This window comes from Rhinopithecus roxellana, chromosome 19 (genome assembly GCF_007565055.1).
Source record: "Rhinopithecus roxellana isolate Shanxi Qingling chromosome 19, ASM756505v1, whole genome shotgun sequence".
Classification (NCBI taxonomy): Eukaryota; Metazoa; Chordata; class Mammalia; order Primates; family Cercopithecidae; genus Rhinopithecus; species Rhinopithecus roxellana.
The window spans coordinates 54,312,149-54,331,330 of NC_044567.1; the positions used below are offsets into that span (position 1 = coordinate 54,312,149).

General features: G+C 52.4%; 1 protein-coding gene across 7 annotated transcripts in view; it reads right to left on the reverse strand.

Moving 5' to 3' along the window:
- The window catches only part of RAP1GAP2 (RAP1 GTPase activating protein 2), a 255,997-nt gene that overhangs the window by 118,641 nt on the left and 118,174 nt on the right, over window positions 1-19,182 (reverse strand). For all 7 annotated transcript variants that reach the window (XR_004054922.1, XM_030922800.1, XM_030922801.1 and 4 more), the window contains one exon: window positions 17,480-17,564. Coding sequence is in view for 6 of the 7 variants with exons in the window: in XM_030922800.1 (XP_030778660.1) it covers window positions 17,480-17,564 (85 nt within the window). In the remaining variant the exon portion in view is untranslated. The remainder of the gene's footprint in view (window positions 1-17,479; window positions 17,565-19,182) is intronic.

Genomic DNA, 19,182 nt, shown 5'->3' on the forward strand with positions numbered 1-19,182 from the left:
GAGAAATAAATGGCTATTGTTTGTAAATTACCAAGTCTAAAGTATTTTGTTGTGACAGTCGGAAGAGACTGAGATAACAGATATAGTAAGATACGAAGGAGTTTGAGACGAGATCATTCTGGATTACCCAGGTGGGCTCTAAATCCAAAGACAGGTGTCTTAAAAGAGACACACAGAGGAGAGACCCCCAGGGAGGAGAGGAGGGAGCCACATGAAGAAGACAGAGAAAGAGGGCAGAGCCCCCAGCCAGAGACGGGCCTGGAGCCACCAGGCGCTGGAAGAGACAGGCAAGGAGCTTCCCCTTGAGCCTCTGATGGGAGCACGGCCCTGTTGACACCTTAATTCCAGACTTCTGGCCTCCAGAGCTGTGAGAAAATAAATTCCTGGCTGGGTATGGTGGCTCATGCCTGTAATCCAGGACTTTGGGCGGCTGAGGCGGGTGGATCACCTGACATCAGGAGTTCAAGATCAGCCTGGCCAACGTGGCGAAACACCGTCTCTACTAAAAATACAAAAAATTAGCCGGGTGTGGTGGCTGGTGTCTGTAATCCCAGCTGCTTGGGAGGCTGAGGCAGGAGAATTGCTTGAACCCAGGAGGCAGAAGGTGCCATGAGCCAAGATCCCGCCACTGCACTCCAGCCTGGGTGACAGAGTGAGACTCTGTCCCAAAAAAGAAAAAACAAAGAAAGAAAAAGAAAAGAAAAGAAATTCCTTTTATCCTTTTATTTCAACCCATCAAGTTCATAGCAATTTGCTATATAGAAACCCTAGGAATCCAATCTACCCCCAAGGCCTGAAACTCCATCTCCATACTCGGCCAAGAGCACAGATCTGCTGGGGGCCCCGGGGCAAAAAGCCAACAGGAGGGGCACGCACAGGAGGAACCCACTGAGGCACAGATCTATGCAGGGTACATCCCTTCAGGAAGCAACACAGAACCCACCATCCACTGGCCTCTGAAGCCCCAGACACAGCAGGCTTGAGTGTCAGGTAAATGACACTCATGGATGGGGGTAGCAGGTGGGGGTGGATGGCAGCACACAGAATCTGGCAGCATCCCACTGCTGGGCCAGTCTCAGTGGAGAAGAGTCTATGGCGGCTGGCAGAGAAGAAGAGCGGGATTATCAATGGAACCACCCTCAGCGTGTTTGGCATACTGACCATGATAACAACCACTAGTGTCCCTTATGTGCTGATATTCGACACCTACAGGAAGCCTGGCACTTTACAGAGCCCTTGTCCGCCTGCTTCCTCCTTTAATCCTTGCAGTCACCCTACAGGGTAAGCTCCGTTCTATAAATGAAGAAACTGAGGTTCACAGAAGACGACTGAACTGCACGATGTCACACAGCTGGTTTCTAAATCCCAGGAAGAGGCAAGACCCAGACCCAGCACCATTCCGTGGGGGAGGCAGGACCTGAAAACAGGCAGGGACGTCACAGACCCAAGGACTAAGTTCTGGGGTGGGATGGCTGGTCAGGCCTCCAACGGCAGGTGGGATGCCTGGGGCGGGGCGGGGGGCGCTGGGAGCATCCCCTGGGCGACACCCTGAATGCCAAGTGCTCTATAAATCTTCTGAACGCCAGCGAAGTGAGCCAGAGCCGAGCCCTCACCAACAGGCAGAAAGAGGCGAAGAGCACGACAAGAAAAAGGGAGAGGACAGCCTGGGAACACAGGGAGACTCCGCCTCTACAAATTAAAAAATATATATCTGTTTAAGCCTAGCAGGGCGTGGCGGTGGACACCTGTGGTCCCAACTCCCTGGGAGGCTGAGGTAGGAGGACTGCTTGGGCCCAGAAGGTCAAGGCTGCAGTGAGCCCTGATTGTACCACTGCACTCGAGTCTGAGTGACAGAGAACCTGTCTCAAACAAAAAGAAAAAAGGAGGCTAGACATGGTGGCTCACGCCTGTAATCCCAGCACTTTGGGAGGCCGAGGCAAGTGGATCACTTGAGGTCAAGAGTTGGAGACCAGCCTGGCCAACATGGCAAAATGCCATCTCTACTAAAAATATAAAAATTAACCGGGTGTGGTGGCAGGTGCCTATAATCCCAGCTACTTGGGAGGCTGAGGTAGGAGAATTGCTTGAACCCAGGAGGCAGAGGTTGCAGTGAGCCGAGATCGTGCCACTGCACTCCAGCCTGGGCAACAGAGCAAGACTCCATCTCAAAAAATTAAAAAAAAAAAAAAAAAGGGAGAAAAGGAAAAAGGAGAGGGCGAAGGAAGGAGGGCCTGGCAGCCGGTCACCTTTACCATCAGCCCAGACCCCCAGACCATGGGCCACTCAGGCTGAAAGGGCAGCTGTACCCCTGCCTGGCCCCCCGTGGCTTTTAGGCCCTGCCCGCCCCCCTTTCTCGTGTTCTCCACAACGTCAACATCTATCCCCGAAATACAGACTCATTTTAATATCAGCTGCAGGCAAAAGGAGTTAGAAAAGAAACTTCTGATGAGGACAAACTGCTCATAAAACATATTCCAAGGCCAGCCTCGGGCCTCTCCACAACCCCAAATTACCCAAGTCTTGACTCAGTCTCAAAAACCGTTATGAAGATGGCAACCCTGCAGGTTCTTTCTGGCTCCCCCCACCGGGGGCCCCCTGTTTAGGTCAGATTCAGAAGGCAAGAGTTGGAAGCACAACTCAGAAAGATGTTCCTTCCTCCAGGTCTGGCTCAGATGCTGGGCTGGATCCTGGTTTTTAGCCTTTTTCCAAGACCCTCAAGGGCATCCACATTTATCAGGCAGGGTTTTGAGTCTGATACACAAGGCTCCTGTAGGGCAACTCACACAATATGTCAATCCTTGTTCATTCCACAGACAGGCCCCTCAGCTGCGGGCACCTGGCAGGGCAGAAATCAGGGCATCCTGACAAACTATATTCACAGAAAACCCATATGGTCTCTCTAGGCATTGCTATTCTCTGCACATTTCAGAAACACAGTTTTTTGGAGGAATAATAATGACTGATATTTATGTAGCACTTACTGCACACCTCTGTTCTAAGCGATAAAGGCATATCATCTCAATTAATCTTCACTACAGCCACACAGGGCAGGTACCCTTATTATCCTTGATATAGTTTGGGTTTGTGTCCCCACCCAAATCTCACATGAGACTGTAACCCTCAGTGCTGGAGGTGGGGCCTGCTGGAAGCTGACTGGACCACAGGGTGGATTTCTCATGAATGGTTTAGCACCATCCCCTCCCTGGTGCTGTCCTCGACTTTGTGAGTGAATTCTCATGAGATCTGGTTTAAAAGTGTGTGGCACCCTCCCTCGCTCCCTTGCTCCCGTTCTGGCCCTGTGACGTGCCTCCTCCCACTTTGCCTTCAGTCATAAATAAAAGTTTCCTGAGGCACCCCAGCAGCCAAGCAGATGCCAGCATCACGCTTCCTGTACAGCCTACAGAACTGTGAGCCAGTTAAACTGCCTTTTTTTTTTTTTTTTTTTTGAGATCGAGTCTCCCTCAATTGCCCAGGCTGGAGTACAATGGCACGATCTCGACTCACTGCAACCTCCATCTCCCGGGTTCAAGTGATTCTCCTGCCTCAGCCTCCTGAGTAGCCGGGATTACAAGTGCCCGCCACCATGCTTGACTAATTTTTATATTTTTAGTAGAAACAGGGTTTTACCATATTGGCCAGGCTGGTCTCGAACTCCTGACCTCATGATCCGCCCACCTCAGCCTTCCAAAGTGCTGGGATTACAGGTGTGAGCCACCACGCCTGGCCAAACCTCCTTTCTTTATAAATTATCCAGTCTCAGGTATTACTTTAGAGCAATGCGAGACAGGACTAATACATACCTATTCTACAAAAGAGGAAATGAGATGCACAGAGGTTATATAGCTAAGAAGTGGGTAAACTTTGGCCAGGTGCACTGGCTTATGCCTGTAATCCCAGCACTTCCGGGAGGCCGAGGCAAGTGGATCACCTGAGGTCAGGAGTTCGAGACCAGCCTGGTCAACATGGTTAAATGCCATCTGTACTAAAAATACAAAACTTAGCTGGGCATGCTGGCGCGTGCTTGTAATCTCAGCTACTTGGGAGGCTGAGGCAGGAGAATCGCTTGAACCCAGGAAGCGGAGGTTGTGGTGAGCCAAGATCGTGCCATTGTACTCCAGCCTGGGCAACAGAGCAACACCCCATCTCAAAATAAAAATGAATTTAAAAAAACAGGGGTAGGGGCTAGGCACAGTGGCTCACGCCTGTAATCCCAGCACTTTGGGAGGCTGAGGCGGGGGGATCACCTGAGGTCTGGAGTTCAAGACCAGCCTGGCCAACATAGTAAAACCCCATCTCTACTAAAAATACCAAAAATGGCTGGGCACGGTGGCTCACACTTATAATTCCAGCACTTTGGGAGCCCAAGGCGGGTGGATCACCTCAGGTCAGGAGTTTGAGACCAGCCTGACCAACATGGAGAAACCGCAACTGTACTAAAAATATAAAATTAGCCAGGCGTGGTGGCGCATGCCTGTAATCCCAGCTACTCGGGAGGCTGAGGCAGGAGAATCGCTTGAACCTGGGAGGCAGAGGTTGCAGTGAGCCGAGATCGTGCCACTGCCCTCCAGCCTGGGCAAGAAGATCGAAACTCTGTCTCAAAAAAAAAAAAAAAAAGGCCAGGCGCGGTGGCTCAAGCCTGTAATCCCAGCACTTTGGGAGGCCGAGACGGGCGAATCACGAGGTCAGGAGATCGAGACCATCCTGGCTAACACGGTGAAACCCCGCCTCTACTAAAAATACAAAAAACTAGCCGGGCAAGGTGGCGGGCGCCTGTAGTCCCAGCTACTTGGGAGGCTGAGGCAGGAGAAAGGCGTAAACCCGGGAGGCGGAGCTTGCAGTGAGCTGAGATCCGGCCACTGCACTCCAGCCTGGGCGACAGAGCAAGACTCCGTCTCAACAACAAAAAAAAAAAAAAGAAGAAGAAGAAGAAGAACTGGGGAAGCCTTAACCCCAGGCAGACTGGCTCCAGAAACTGTATTCTTAGCTACAACTCTCTATTGCTTCAAGTTCTTAAGAAGAACCTCAGAGGGGCCCAGGACCAGGTCAAAGGAGCTGGATTAATCGCCCCCGTGGCAGGGGGGATCACTTGGCCAATCCAAAGGAAAGAAAGATGGGCTGGAAAATCAATGGAGAGGGCAAGAAGGTTCCCAGAAAGAGAATTCTGGGAACCCAGCCAGCTGTTCCTCCCACAAAAAGAGAAGGAGCACAGCTCAGCTGGCCTAGACACCTAGGCCAAAGCCCGTGGCTTGTGCTCTATTAGCAAACTGGAGGAAGTGTGGCTCTACTTTGGGGCCTCCAGCTTGGAAGGCCAGGGGCCCGAGAATACATAGGAAGAGGCAAGGGACTCCAATGAGCCAGCTACTCTGGGTTCCTCAGAGAGAAGCCCTGACTGTGTGTTTCTCAAGGGCAACAACTGCACCTAGATCATCATTGCTGTCATTGTCATCATCGCCAAAGTCACAGACCATCACTGCCATCATAGCCATTGTCACAGACCATCATTGTCATCATCGCCATCGTCACAGACCACCACTGCCATCATCGCCATCGTCACAGACCACCACTGCCATCATCGCCATCGTCACAGACCACCACTGCCATGATCGCCATCGTCACAGACCACCACTGCCATCATCGCCATCGTCACAGACCACCACTGTCATCATCGCCATCGTCACAGACCATCATTGCCATCATCGCCATCGTCACAATCCATCACTGAGCACCTACGTGTCTGACGCTCCACTAGCGACTTCGTGGATGACCTCATTACTGCTCACACCCACTCCTACTCACACCCACTCCTACTGGTGGCCACCATCCCTGTTACACAAGTGAAGAGACTGGAGGTCAGGGAGATTCAGTGACCTGTTCAAATGATTCATGCAAAACAATCTGTAGAGGTGGGGACGACAGCACAGGCTTCAGAGCCACACAGACAAACCTGAGCCCACATCCTGGCTCTGCCACTCACCAGCTGTGGGACCTTCAGCAAATAACTCAACCTCTTGTGACGATTTCAATCAGAGACGCCAGAAGGAATTTATCTCAAATGACAACTCCAGCTGACTGCCAGTGGCTGCCTACAGTGCTTTGCTGAACAGGATTCTGAGACGACGTCTAAGCTCTTGGGAAAGAGGACCGTGATCAATTACCAATATCTGCCATGGAGCTGAACAGTGGTCTGACGGCACGGACGTCACGTATTTTCCATCCCTGGTGCAGAGAAACACCATGGTGGGAGAGACACTAAACAAACACACGTGTGCGCGTCCATGCCTGGCAGATATTTGACTAAGGCACCAAAGCAATTAAACAAGGAAAGGAAAGTCTTTTCAACATACAGTACTGGTACAACAGAATATCCATACTGCAATTAAGGAACCTAGACCTCAACATACTGTCTTACATAATTAAATTAAAACAAGTTTATCTTAGACCTAAAGCTAAAATAATAAAGCTTCTAGCCGGGCGTGGTGGCTCAAGCCTGTAATCCCAGTACTGTGGGAGGCCGAGGCGGGCGGTTCACGAGGTCAGGAGATCGAGACCATCCTGGCCAACATGGTGAAACCCTATCTCTACTAAAAATACAAAAAAATTAGCCAGGTGTGGTGGCGGGCACCTGTAGTCCCAGCTACTCGGGAAGTTGAGGCAGGAGAATCACTTGAACCCAGGAAGCAGAGGTTGCAGTGAGCAGAGATGGCGCCACTGCACTCCAGCCTGGTGACAGAGCAAGACTCTGTCCCAAAAAAATAAATAAATAAAAATAAAGCTCCTAAAAGAATACATGGAAGGAAATCTTTGTGAGCTGGGGTAAGCAAAGACTTCTTAGGACACACAAAGCTACAGACATAAAAGGAAAAGAGTCCATAATTAGACATCATCAAAATTAAAACTTCTGCTCATTAAAGACACTGTTAAGAAAAGAAATGGGCCAGGCGCGTTGGCTCATGCCCGTAATCCCAGCACTTTGGAAAGCCGAGGTGGGCGGATCGCTTGAGCTCAGGAGTTCAAGACCAGCCTGGGCAACAGGGTGAAACCCTCTCTCTCTCTACAAAAAAATTCAAAACTTAGTGGGGCATGGCGGCACAAGCCTGTAGTCCCAGCTACTTGGGGGGCTGAGGTGGGAGGATGGCTTGAGCCCAGGAGGTTGAGGCTGCAGTGAGCCACGTTCGTACCACTGCGCTCTAGCCTGCGTAACAAAGTGAGACCTTATATCCAAAAACTAAAAACAAGAAAAAAAAGAAATGGGTCAGGAATGGTGGCTCAAGCCTGTAATCCCAACAAATTGGGAGTCCAGGCAGGAGGATCACTTGAGGCCACGAGTTTGAGAGCAGCCTGGGCGACAGAGTGAGACCCCATCTCTATTTTTAAAAAGAAGAAGGCCGGGTGCAGTGGCTCACACCTATAATCCCAGCACTTTGGGAGGCTGAGGCGGGCGGATCACGAAGTCAGGAGTTCAAGACCAGCCTGGCCAACATGGTGAAACCCCATCTTTACTAAAAATTTAAAAATTAGCCAGTTGTGGTGGCGGGCACCTGTAATCCCAGCTATTTAGGGGGCTGAGGCAGGAGAATCGTTTGAACCCGGGAGGTGAAGGTTGTAGGGAGCCGAGATCGCACCACTGCACTCTAGCCTGGGCAACAGAGCGAGGCTCCATCTCAAAAAAAAAAAACAAAAAGAAGAAGAAAAGAAATGAACTCGACTAGAATATGTAAAGAACACCTACAAGAAGACTACTGAATTTTAAAGGAGGGAGGAAGGGCAAAAAGAACTATAAGAATAGTCAATAAATAGTCAATATGAAAAATATTCAACATCATTATTCATGAGAAAATGTGGATTAAAACCACAATGAGACACCGTTCAAGTGGCTAAAACTGTGAAAACCAACAATGGCAAATGTTGGTGAGGATGTGGAGTAGCCAGACCTCCAATGACATTGCCGGTGAGGATATAAAATGGCCTGACCATTTGGCAAATAGTGTAGCTGTTTCATATAAACAGTCACCAGCCAGGCACGGTGGCTCTCACCTGTAATTCCAGCACTTTGGGAGGCTGAGGAAGGCGGATCACTTGAGGTTGGGAGTTCAAAACCATCCTGGCCAACATGGTAAAACCCCGTCTCTATTAAAAATACAAAAAACTTAGCCAGGAGTGGTGGCGGGCACCTGTAATCCCAGCTACTGGGGAGGCTGAGGCAGGAGAATCGCTCGAACCCAGGAGACAGAGGTTGCAGTGAGCAGAGATCACATTACTGTGCTCTGGCCTGGGCAACACAGCAAGACTCCATTTTAAAAAGAAAAAATTAAGTTCTAGAACAGACAAAACTCATTTTTGAAAAAAATCAGAACACTGTTTGGTCCTCAAGGGGTGAGTTATGATTGACCGGGTCAGGACATGGGAACTTTCTGAGGTGGCAGAAATGTCCTGTTTCTTGATCAAGGTATGGGTCACGTGGGTGTATCATTAGCCAAAGTATACAATACAGTTAAGACTTATGCATTTCCACATCTGCAAATTTTTAAATTCCAGTGACACCTAGTGTAATCTTCAAGAAGCATAAGTGAGTTGGCCTTAAAATATGAACAGAATCAGGGAAAACATGCACATGCTCAGGTGTGCACAGGTGAGGAGGGAGACGCGTGCAGGTACATAGGTGCACATGCAGACATCTTCATGTTCTTTTTTCTTTTTCTCTCTTTTTTTTTTTTTTTGTTTTGAGACAGTCTCGCTGTGTCGCCCAGGTTGGAGTGCAGTGGCATGATCTTGGCTCACTGCAAGCCCCGCCTCCCGGGTTCACGCCATTCTCCTGTCTCAGCCTCCCGAGTAGCCGGGACTACAGGAGCCCATCACCACGCCCGGCTAATTTTCTTTTGTGTTATTAGTAAAGATGGGGTTTCACCGTGTTAGCCAGGATGGTCTCGATCTCCTGACCTCGTGATCTGCCCGCCTCGGCTTCCCAAAGTGCTGGGATTACAGGCGTGAGCCACCGCGCCTTGCCTCTTTTTCTTTTTTTTTGAAACCGGGTTTTGCTCTGTCACCCAGGCTAGAGTGCAGTGGCGCAATCCTAACTCACTGCAAGCTCCATCTCCTGGGCTCAATCCATCTTCCCACCTTGGCCTCCAGAGTAACTGAGGCTATAGGCATGAACCACCAGGCCCAGCTAATTTTTTAACTTTTTGTAGAAATAGGGTCTCACCCAGGTGTTGCCCAGGCTGGTCTCAAACTCCTGGCCTCAAGTGATCCTCCTGCCTCAGCCTTCCAAAATGCTAGGATTTCAGGCACGTGCCACCACGCCCAGCCAACATCTCCATGTTCTTAAAGCCTCCTAGTTAGCATCCTCACCCTCAGTAGCCAAATAAGCCCTTCCTCATGCCTGCCTTAAATCAGATGTGAACTTCCCTTGGCTCCTGGATGGACTCAAGAGAACAATGGGCGGTGGCTCCTGAGGAGACGGCCTTGTGTCCCAACCATGTCCGGAATGGCAACAGAAACACAGTCGATGTAGAGACCAGAGGTGACTCTCCCAGGACCCACAGAGTTCCAGCAAGGGCCTCCCTCCAGCAGTAGGAATGTGGAAATAAATATCTGTCCTCTCCTGTCCCTGTACAGGGCTTTCTTTTTTTTTTTTTTTTTTTTTTTTGAGATGGAGTCTCGCTGTCTTGCCCAGGCTGAGGTGCGGTGGCGTGATCTTGGCTCACTTGCAAGCTCCTCCCTCCCAGATTCATGCCATTCTCCTGCCCCAGCCTCCCAAGTAGCTAGGATTATAGGCACTCACCACCACGTCCGACTAATTTTTTGTGTTTTTAGTAGAGATGGGGTTTTGCCATGTTGGTCAGGTTGGTCTTAAATTCCTGACCTCAGGTGATCCACCTGCCTTGGCCTCCCAAAGTGCTGGGATTACAGGCGTGAGCCACAGCACCTGGCCTCCAAGTTTCTTCAAGAGAGAAAAACCAAACCTCCTGGCTGGGCACGGTGGCTCATGCCTGTAATCCCAGCACTTTGGGAGGCTGAGGCAGGTGGATCACCTGAGGTCAGGAGTTCAAGACCAGCCTGGCCAACATTGCAAAACCTCGTCTCTACTAAAAATACAAAAATTAGCCGGGCATGGGGGATCATGCCTGTAATCCCAGCTACTCGGGAGCATGGCACTCCAGCCTGAGGGACAAGAGCGAGACTTCGTCTCAAAAAACAAACAAAAAACCAAACCTCCTTGCTGATGTCCTTCAGCCCTTCCTGCCCCAGCCCAAAAAGGCTCCCGTCAACCCTCCCACAAATGCCTCCTCCCTTCTTCCATCCAAAGCCGGTGGATGTAAGGAGGGCTGACACTGTCACTCAACCCTGATTGGGGGATAGTCTCCTCACACAGCCTAACAGAGGAAGGAGACAGGAACCAGGAACAAACAAGAGAGATGAAATCAGGCCGAGGGCCGTGCTACAAGCTGGAACAGAAGCCCCCCACCCCACCCCCCAACCTCAGGGAGAGAGGGTGGCTGGTGGGCAATCCATGAGCTGGAAAGGGAGGCCCTGCCCAGCTCTGCCCAGAGGGACAGAGAGGGGCAAGGAGGAGGTTCCTCTGATCTCCATTCTCTTCCCTGGCATAGGGAGCTTGCACACCTGCCTTACCTAGCATGGAGGCGATAGGGGCATTCGCTGGCCGTGGAGAGCCACACGCCAAGGAGCAAGGGAGGAACAAGACTTTCTGCTGGTCCCTGCAGTGGGAACTTCAAGCCTCCATTATCCTCTTCCGGAAAGCAGAAGGTCTGAGAGCGGCTGGCCTCAGACTTGCACAAAGAAGGGTGTGGAAGGCTGAGCAAGGACCACCTCCCAGCTGACCAAGCCAGCTCTGGGCCTGGTGCGGCTCCAGGAACAAGGTCAGGTCAAGTCCCAGCAGAGTGAACTTGAATGAAATGCCCTGTGTCCTTCCTGTGAGCGCCGAGAGAATCAGGAGAATCAACCCTTCTACTTCACAGGGCCTGGGACAGTTTTACTGTCTATGATCCCAGGGGGTCACCCCGACCCCCCATGCTTGCCATTAAGGCCCCTTCTGGCTGCCCCACCCTACCCCACCCTATCCCACCTCCCCACATAGCGTTTCCCCTCCTCTCCTCCCCACTGAGAAGCCACATTTCACATCTGAGCCTTGTCACATGCTGAGCCACCTGGTTTCTCCCGCTCAGTTAGGGCCCCTGTAGACGGCAGGTTCTCTGAAGGTAAAGAACTGCAGCTTCAATGTGACCCCAAAGGACCCAGCACAATTCCGGGCACACCAATGGCCCTCCCTAAATGCCTGCTGACCCACTGGGGCACGAAAACCAGCTTCGTAAAAAAAAAAAACGTGGGCCTGGAAACCACCCACGGCAATTCCCACAGACTCAGCCCCAAGCCCCTCTCCCAGCCCATCCGGCACCAGCCAGTTTGAGCTCTGGCTGGGAACTGGGATCTCATTCAGCCCATCTGGTCAGCATCTCTTTGGTTGCTTTTTATCAGCTTCATATTAGCAAAAAAAAAAAAAAAAAAAAAAAAAAAAAAAAATTCCCCTTGAAAAACAAACAGCAAAGAGGTGGGGGAGGGTGCATACAGGATGGGTAGCAGCAGGCACGCCAGTGAGGGTGGAGGTCCGGGGGGAGCGCGGGGGAGACTCTCAGGCTGGAGCTACTGCTCAGCCAGCCCTTCCCAGTGGGAGAGCCACGAGAGGCCGTCCCTGGGCCCGCAAGCATGAGATGAGCCGACGAGCACTTGACCAAAACTAGTTTGGGTCTTAGAATTTAACTTATCCTGGGCTGGGCGCGGTGGCTCACGCCTGTCATCCCAGCGCTTTGGGAGGCCGAGGTTGGTGGATCACTTGAGGTCAGGAGTTCAAGACCAGCCTGGCCAACATAGCAAAACCCCGTCTCTACTAAAAGTGCAAAAAAAATAAGCGAGGCGTGGTGGTGTGTGCCTGTAATCCCAGCTACTCGGGAGGCTGAGGCAGGAGAACTGCTTAAGCCTGGGAAGCGGAGGTTGCAGCGAGCCGAAATCACATCACTGCACTCCATTCAGCCTGGGCGACAGAGACTCCATCTCAAAAATAAAAATAAAAATAAAGAATGTAACTGATTCTACTGACTAGAGGAGGAACACAGCTGTCTTCGGTGCTGCCTTGGAGAGTCGTTTCCCACCTCGGGGCTTCCCGTTTACCTATGAAGGAAACGGACTGTCCATTCCCAAACTCCTGTGACTCCCAAGCTGATCAACCAAAGGGGTACCCCTGCCACGCCCTCCCTGAGCCTGCCCCGCCAAGAGAGCCAGGTGAAGCCTTCTCCCACTGCCCGAGGCTCAAAGAACAGAGAACCGATTCATGAACCCTCAGGGCCAGGGACCCTCGGAGAGAGGCCACCCTCCACCCAGGGCGTCTCTGGCCTCAGTGTGCTATAATAACCTGGGAGGTGTCAACCAAGCAGAGGCCTGGCCTCACCTCACCCTGTCCCTAGGACAGGGATGTGGCAGGTGGAGCCCAGGTCTGCTGGGATATAAGATCCAGCCAGAACCAGAGGAGTGGAGGGTCAGGAGCAGAACAAGCTCCCCTGACCGAGATGTCCCTTACAGTCAGCAACCATAAACAAGTCCCAGGTCCCCAACTTAAGCCAGGGCCTGGGGGCCCCAAAGAATAGGACACAGTCGCTGTGCTCAGGGAACTCAAGTTAGGGAAAGAATCGGACAGCCTGCAAGCAGGAGTTGCAATATTATTTCATCAATGTCATCACTTTTGTGATGGGACACTCCTGTGGTGAGCAGGTTGGTGGAAGGTGAGGATTGTGGTTTTAAACCCCTTATGGGCGGTTAGCTTTCGCACAAAGGGAAAAAACGTCCTCGCCATAGACAGACTCCTATCTGCGGCCACAGGCTGTCTGAGCCACAGAAGGAACCCAAATGACAGTCACAAAGAGACCCCTCGGGCCAGGCACACCACACACACTGACCCCCATCCCCAACCACAGAAGGAACCCCACCCAGTCTGAGTTCCCACGACAATCCCTTGCCTCTTCCTCTGTTCCCAGCTCTGACCTTGCGCTTGGGGCTGGGCAGTAAAGTCACAGGCTGGGAAATTCCTGAGCTGAGCTCAAAGAGGAGAAGGACAGAACACAGGGGAGGAGGAGGGAGAGACATCTCCTGACTGCAGCTGCTGAGTTTTCCCTGAGGCTGCTATGCTCCGGGCCTGCCTGAGGCCCCTCCCGACAGCCTGTCATGGGAGAGCACAGCAGGGGCAGGCACCCAGTGGATGCTTATAAATCATTTTTTGAAAGAATGTGTTAAAAATAATCCCTGCTGTGGTCCAGATTCCTGAGCACCCCTGCCTCACTCCCTCCTTTCCACATTTCCTTGCACTCCAGGCTCCCCACCTCACAAGTACCGTCTACACCCTCTAACTCTCACCATCTCCACCCATTCCTCAACACACGGCCGTCTGCTGTCCACTCCAACCCTCCCAGGGCTGGTCTGAGTTACATCCCCAGCAACTGCCAGGCCACGGAGCCCAGTGGCCACTGTGCACTCTGCACCATACTTGGCCTCTCAGCAGCAGCTGACACCGCTGCCAGTCCCGCCGCCATGAAATGCTCCCCCTCCATGTCTTGGCCCAGCCTCCTCTGCAGAGACCCCAGCACCAGCCTTTACCTGGGGGGTTCCCTTGAGGTGCTGCCCCAGGAACCTCTTTTCTTGCTCCATCCTCTCCCTGGAGAGCTCACTCATCCCAAAGCTTCCATTCCCTTCTCTAGGAGAAGGGCTCCCAGATTTTTACCTCCAGCCCAGAATGTTCTTCTGAGCCTCAGGCATATCCAACTTAGAGCTGACCCCTCGACAAGGTGCGGTGGCTCACACCTGTAATCCCAGCACTTTGGGAGGTCAAGGTGGGAGGATGGCTTCAACCCAAGAATCTGAGACCAGCCTGGGCAACACAGCAAGACCTCATCTCTACAGAAAATGTTTAAATTAGCTGGGCTCGGTGGCACGTGCCTGTATTCCCAGCTACTCGGGAGGCTAAGATGGGAGGATCCCTTGAGCCCAGGAAGTGGGAGGTTGCAGTGACCTAGGAATGAACCAGTATCCTCCAGGCTGAGTGACAGAGCACGACCCTGTCCCTTAAAAAATTGTTTTTAATTTAAAAGAAGAAGAACTGAATCCTAACCCTCCCTCCTGTACCAACCTTTATCTCAGAGAATGGTTATCCCACGTATCTAGTGTTTACAAACCTGGGAGCCATTCTCGCCGCCTCCTTCTCCCCAAATCTCGTACCTCATCAATTTACTACCTGCAAAATCTGAGCTCCAACCACTTCCAAACCACCCCACCGGCCCCTCCAAGTCAGCCTTCCGTCCTCTCCCCTGGATCCTGCAACGGCCTCGGCTCATCCCCTCTCCACTCTGTTCCCTGCCACGCATTCGCCATATAACGCTGGGTGATTTTCCAAAAGTCTCATCTTAATCCTCTGGGTAACATCATCATGACTCCAGTGCTCCTAACTAGGAATAAACTCTAAAATCTTCAGCAAAATGTCCAAGCATCTGCTTGGTCTGGTCCCTGCCTACATGCCCAGCCTCTCCAACGCTAACTCTGGCTTCACCAGCCAGTCTGATCTCCTTCCAGTTCCTCTTGGTGCCGCCTTCTCTCTCTCTCGACTGCCTGAGGGCATGTGCAGAGGCCCACAGCAGTGCTTCTCAAGCTGCTGTGTCTATACAAATCACCGTAAAATGACAGTAAAATGCTGACTCTGGGCTGGGCACGGTGGCTCACACCTGTAATCCCAGCACTTTGGGAGGCTGAGGGAGGCGGATCACAAGGTCAAGAGATCGAGACCATCCTGGCCAACATGGTGAAACCCCGTCTCTACTAAAAATACAAAAATTAGCCAGGCGTGGGGGTGTGCGCCTGTAGTCCCAGCTACTCGGGAGGCTTCGGCAGGAGAATCGCTTGAACCCAGGAGGAAGAGGTTGCAGTCAGCCAAGATCGCGCCACTGCACTCTGGCCTGGTGACAGAGCAAGGCTCCATCTCAAAAAAAATAAAAATAATAAAAAGCTGACTCTGATTCGGTGGCCTGGGGTGGAACATGAGAGTCTGCATTTCTAAGGGGCTCGTAAATAATGCAGGTGTTGCTGGTCCCTTGGCCTCACTTTAATACCAAGAATCTAGAACACTCTCCTCCACTCGGACTCCACCTTAGCCTAACTAGCACCTATCCAATTTTCAGGGCTCAGCTTAAACATCCTTTCCTAACAAAAAGCCCTACCTGACCCTCTCGGAGACTAGGTTAGAGTCTGCCCACCTCCTAGTTCCCCACCTCCACGTTCCCCCTGAGCTATGCTGTGCTTCTCCTGTAGAATATTCACCGTGTTTAACTGTCCAGCCCTCATTCCTGACATTATTTTTCCATTTTTGGCTCCCTCGCTAGACTACAAGGTCTAGGAGGGCAGGGACCACAACGTCCAGTTTACTACAAGGTCCCCAGAACCCAGCACTGGGCTGGCTGAGCATGAGCACATGTGGCGGAAAGCTGTGGGTCTTGCCTGCCCCACATCCCTTTCCCCTTCTTCTCATGGCAACACTGCCATTTTCCTCTAGGTCCTACCCCCTCAATTCTCAGTTCTTATGGTTTAGGTGGGTGGTCATGAGACCCAGGTCTGGCCAATCAGAGCCTTTCATCTCTCTGGTCACAGTGATTGGTTCAGGGACAAACACGTGACCTAAGCCAGCCAATGAGCTTCTTCCCTAGGACTTTGTTAGAACTACTGGGGAAAAAAAAAATACTTTTCTTTGCACTGGAGTTACTTCGCAGGTAGGAGCTGCTGTCACCATCTGGCCGCCACAAAGGCAGCTTGACAGAGAATGAAACCAACACAGAAGGGAGAAGGAATGAGAATGATCTCGTGGATGCAGTCATGCCTACCGTCTATGCTTGCAATTACAAAGGCAAAAAATTCCCTTTTATGCCTAAGCCAGAGTGAGTTATGTTTCTGTCACTTACAACCAAGAGTCCTAACTAATACAAAATTCAAATAAATACTGGGTATTAAATGAATTAAATTAGTGCATGAGTAAGTGAAGTCGGCCAAGAGAATTCAGGGACTCCTCCTGCGAGACTGTCAGAGTTCTCCCTGCAAACTCCTGCCATCCTTGAGGACAGAGACACACATCCCACAGCCACCTTTGTAGACCAACGGGACACTCGGAATGGTAACAGGCTTCTTAGCATTACACTGTGCAAAGGGCCGGGCTGGCACCTGGCTCAGGTACCAACACCGAGCTGGGTGCTGGGGCAGACACTAGGCTAGTGAAGGTGGTCTGGCTTCCACTGCCCCCTGGGTACTGTACCCTGTCCTGCCCCCCCCCCACCCCACCCATCGCTGACCACTTAACCCACCCAGGGCAGGCTCTGACTGCCCCTCAACATGTAGGCTCCTCGAGGCATACCGCATGGCTCTGTGTGTGATGGGCATCAGATGCAAGACAACAGCAAGAAGATGGATGGGTTTTATCTGCTTCCTATGGGTTGTCATCTTGCAAAAGATTAGGTTTAGGGCAGAGGAGGGGTGATGCAGAGCAGTGAGGAAGAGATGCCTGATGATCCCGTGAGCCACTCAGAGCACAGCCCCAGGATAGAGAGAGGAGCTGGCCTAGATGTCCCCTCAGATGACTCAAGGAGCAGGTGACTTCTTCAGCGCTAGTCCTCACTCACCCCACAGAGTGTGAAGAAGGGAGGGAGGGAGGGAGAGCATGCCTGCCAGCCTATACAGAAACACTGGCTGAGCCAAAAGTCTTCTCTGAGGACCAGCTCAGGCCTGTGTGGCCATCCTACCAAGGCGTCGGACTGAAAAGAGATGGGGGAAGGTCATGGTGGCTGGAGGGCACTGCTCCCTCGGCTCCCATCCAGGAGTGAGAAGGTCCTGGGCCTGGCAGCCTGGACTGTGGTCTCCCCAGGAGAAAGGCTCATGAAGGAAGTGCTGACAGGAAAATAACTGCCGCCCCGACCCAAACCTCCAGCCAACCCTTCCATGGGTTCTGGTGTGAACAGGCCCAGCTCAGAAGGGCCAGCCAGAGGCCGGCAGACCAGCATGCAAGCACCCTTCAAGTCCCAGGAGGGCCACAGCCCAGCCCCGGGCAGTCCTTCTGGGCAGCTGCCTTCTGTCCCCCAACTTCCTCCTGGCTGGGCCCCTTGTTCCCAAACTCCACTACCAATTACCAGGAGTCCTGCCAACCCCATTTCAACCCCAGTCAATGTCCTCACCGCCCCTTGACACAGACACCCTGAGTCTCCTGTCACACTGCCCCCTCACTGGTGCTTAACTGGAGCTTAACTGGACGTCGCCTCCTCCGAGGGGTCAGGACACTCCACAGGCCCACTGTGACGGACGCCGCTGGGCCTGGAGCCGAAGCCACAGCAAGGCCCCACGACTTCCCCACACGCTCCCTTCCCTGCCTTCCTGAATCAAAGCCTCTTACCTTCATGGTGGGAGGTGCCGTGAGAGGAGGGGAGAGCGGCCGGTCTGGGAGGGTCACATCCGAGCTGTTGGCCAGCTCCTGCTTCCTGTGAAGAGGCCAAAAGAGGTGAGTGAGGACCTGCCTGCGCCTTCCCTTCTCTCCTCCAAGAATGACTAGGCTGTGGGACACAGTTTAACATACAATGCAGGCTGGGCTGAGTGGCTCATGCCTGTAATCCCAGCACCTGGGGAGGTCAAGGCAGGCGGATCACCTGAGGTCAGGAGTTTGAGACCAGCCTGACCAACATGGAGAAACCCCGTGTCTACTAAAAATACAAAAATTACCTGGGCGTGGTGGTGCACGCCTATAGTCCCAGCTACTTGGGAGGCTGAGGCAGGAGAATCACTTGAACCTGGGAGGTGGAGGGTGCAGTGAGCCGAGATTGCGCCACTGCACTCCAGCCTGGACAACAAGAATGAAACTCTGTTTCCAAAAAAAAAATGCAGAAATCATAGTTGGGAGCATTTTCTTTTCTTTTTTATTTTTTAGACGGACTCTGGCTGTGTTGCCCAGTCTGGAGTGCAGTAGCGCGATCTCAGCTCACTGCAAGCTCCGCCTCCCGGGTTCACGCCATTCTCCTGCCTCAGCCTCCCGAGTAGCTGGGGCTACAGGTGCCCACCACCACGCCCGGCTAATTTTTTGTATTTTTAGTAGAGATGGGGTTTCACCGTGTTAGCCAGGATGATCTTGATCTCCTGACCTCGTGATCCGCCCGCCTCGGCCTCCCAAAGTGCTGGGATTATAGGCGTGAGCCACCACACCCAGCCAGGAGCATTTTCTTTACTCCGATGCACCAAAATCTAAAGCAGTGCTACTGTAAGTATGGTCCCTGGATCACCAGCAGCACCTGGGAACTTGAAAGATATGCACATTCGCTGGTGCACACCAGACTCTCCACTGATGAGCCCGGGAACCTGCGCTCCATCGAGTTCTCCAGGTGATTCTGCCGCACGGTGGTCTGAGAACCACGGGGCCAAAGAGACCCAGGTGTGGGGCTGGGTGGGAGAAGAGGAGGGGAGAAACGGGGATTCATTCTCTCTTGAGCCCCTCTACACATACACGCACACACACGCACACACACACACACACAGACACACACAGACACGCACACACACACTGACACACACGCACACACACACGCGCACACACACACACAGGCCCTGGTCAAACAGCTGTCCTCAGGAGACAGGGCTGCCTGCCGTGCAACTGCAGGTAAAACTTAATTTAGTCCGTGTGGGCTAGGACGGTGGACAGGCAGCTAAACAGAGTTGTGTTGCCATGGCAACATGACTGCGACAAGTTTGCCGCGCTCACACGCTCCCCACTTTCCATCTGGCCCTCGCTGGTGACCGGGGAGTGCTGTCTGTGGCCCCATCACCAGGCAGACTGTTTGGCATGGGATCAGCCTTCGGAGCCACGGCTGCACAACAGGGCCAGCTGGGCAGAGCCTGGGGAATCCCCGGGTGAGGGACTCCAGTGTCCTGAACAAGCCCTGGCTGTACCCAGGAGGGGACGAAGGGGCTGGGAGAACCGTATTAAAAGCCAAACAGGACCAGGCTGAGCCGTCAAAGCCCCCAACTTTACAAGTGTTTCCTCCTCTAGAGAGCCCCGCTCTGAAGCAGCCGAGAGTCAGCCCAACCCCCAGGTCCTGCGTAAATGACCAA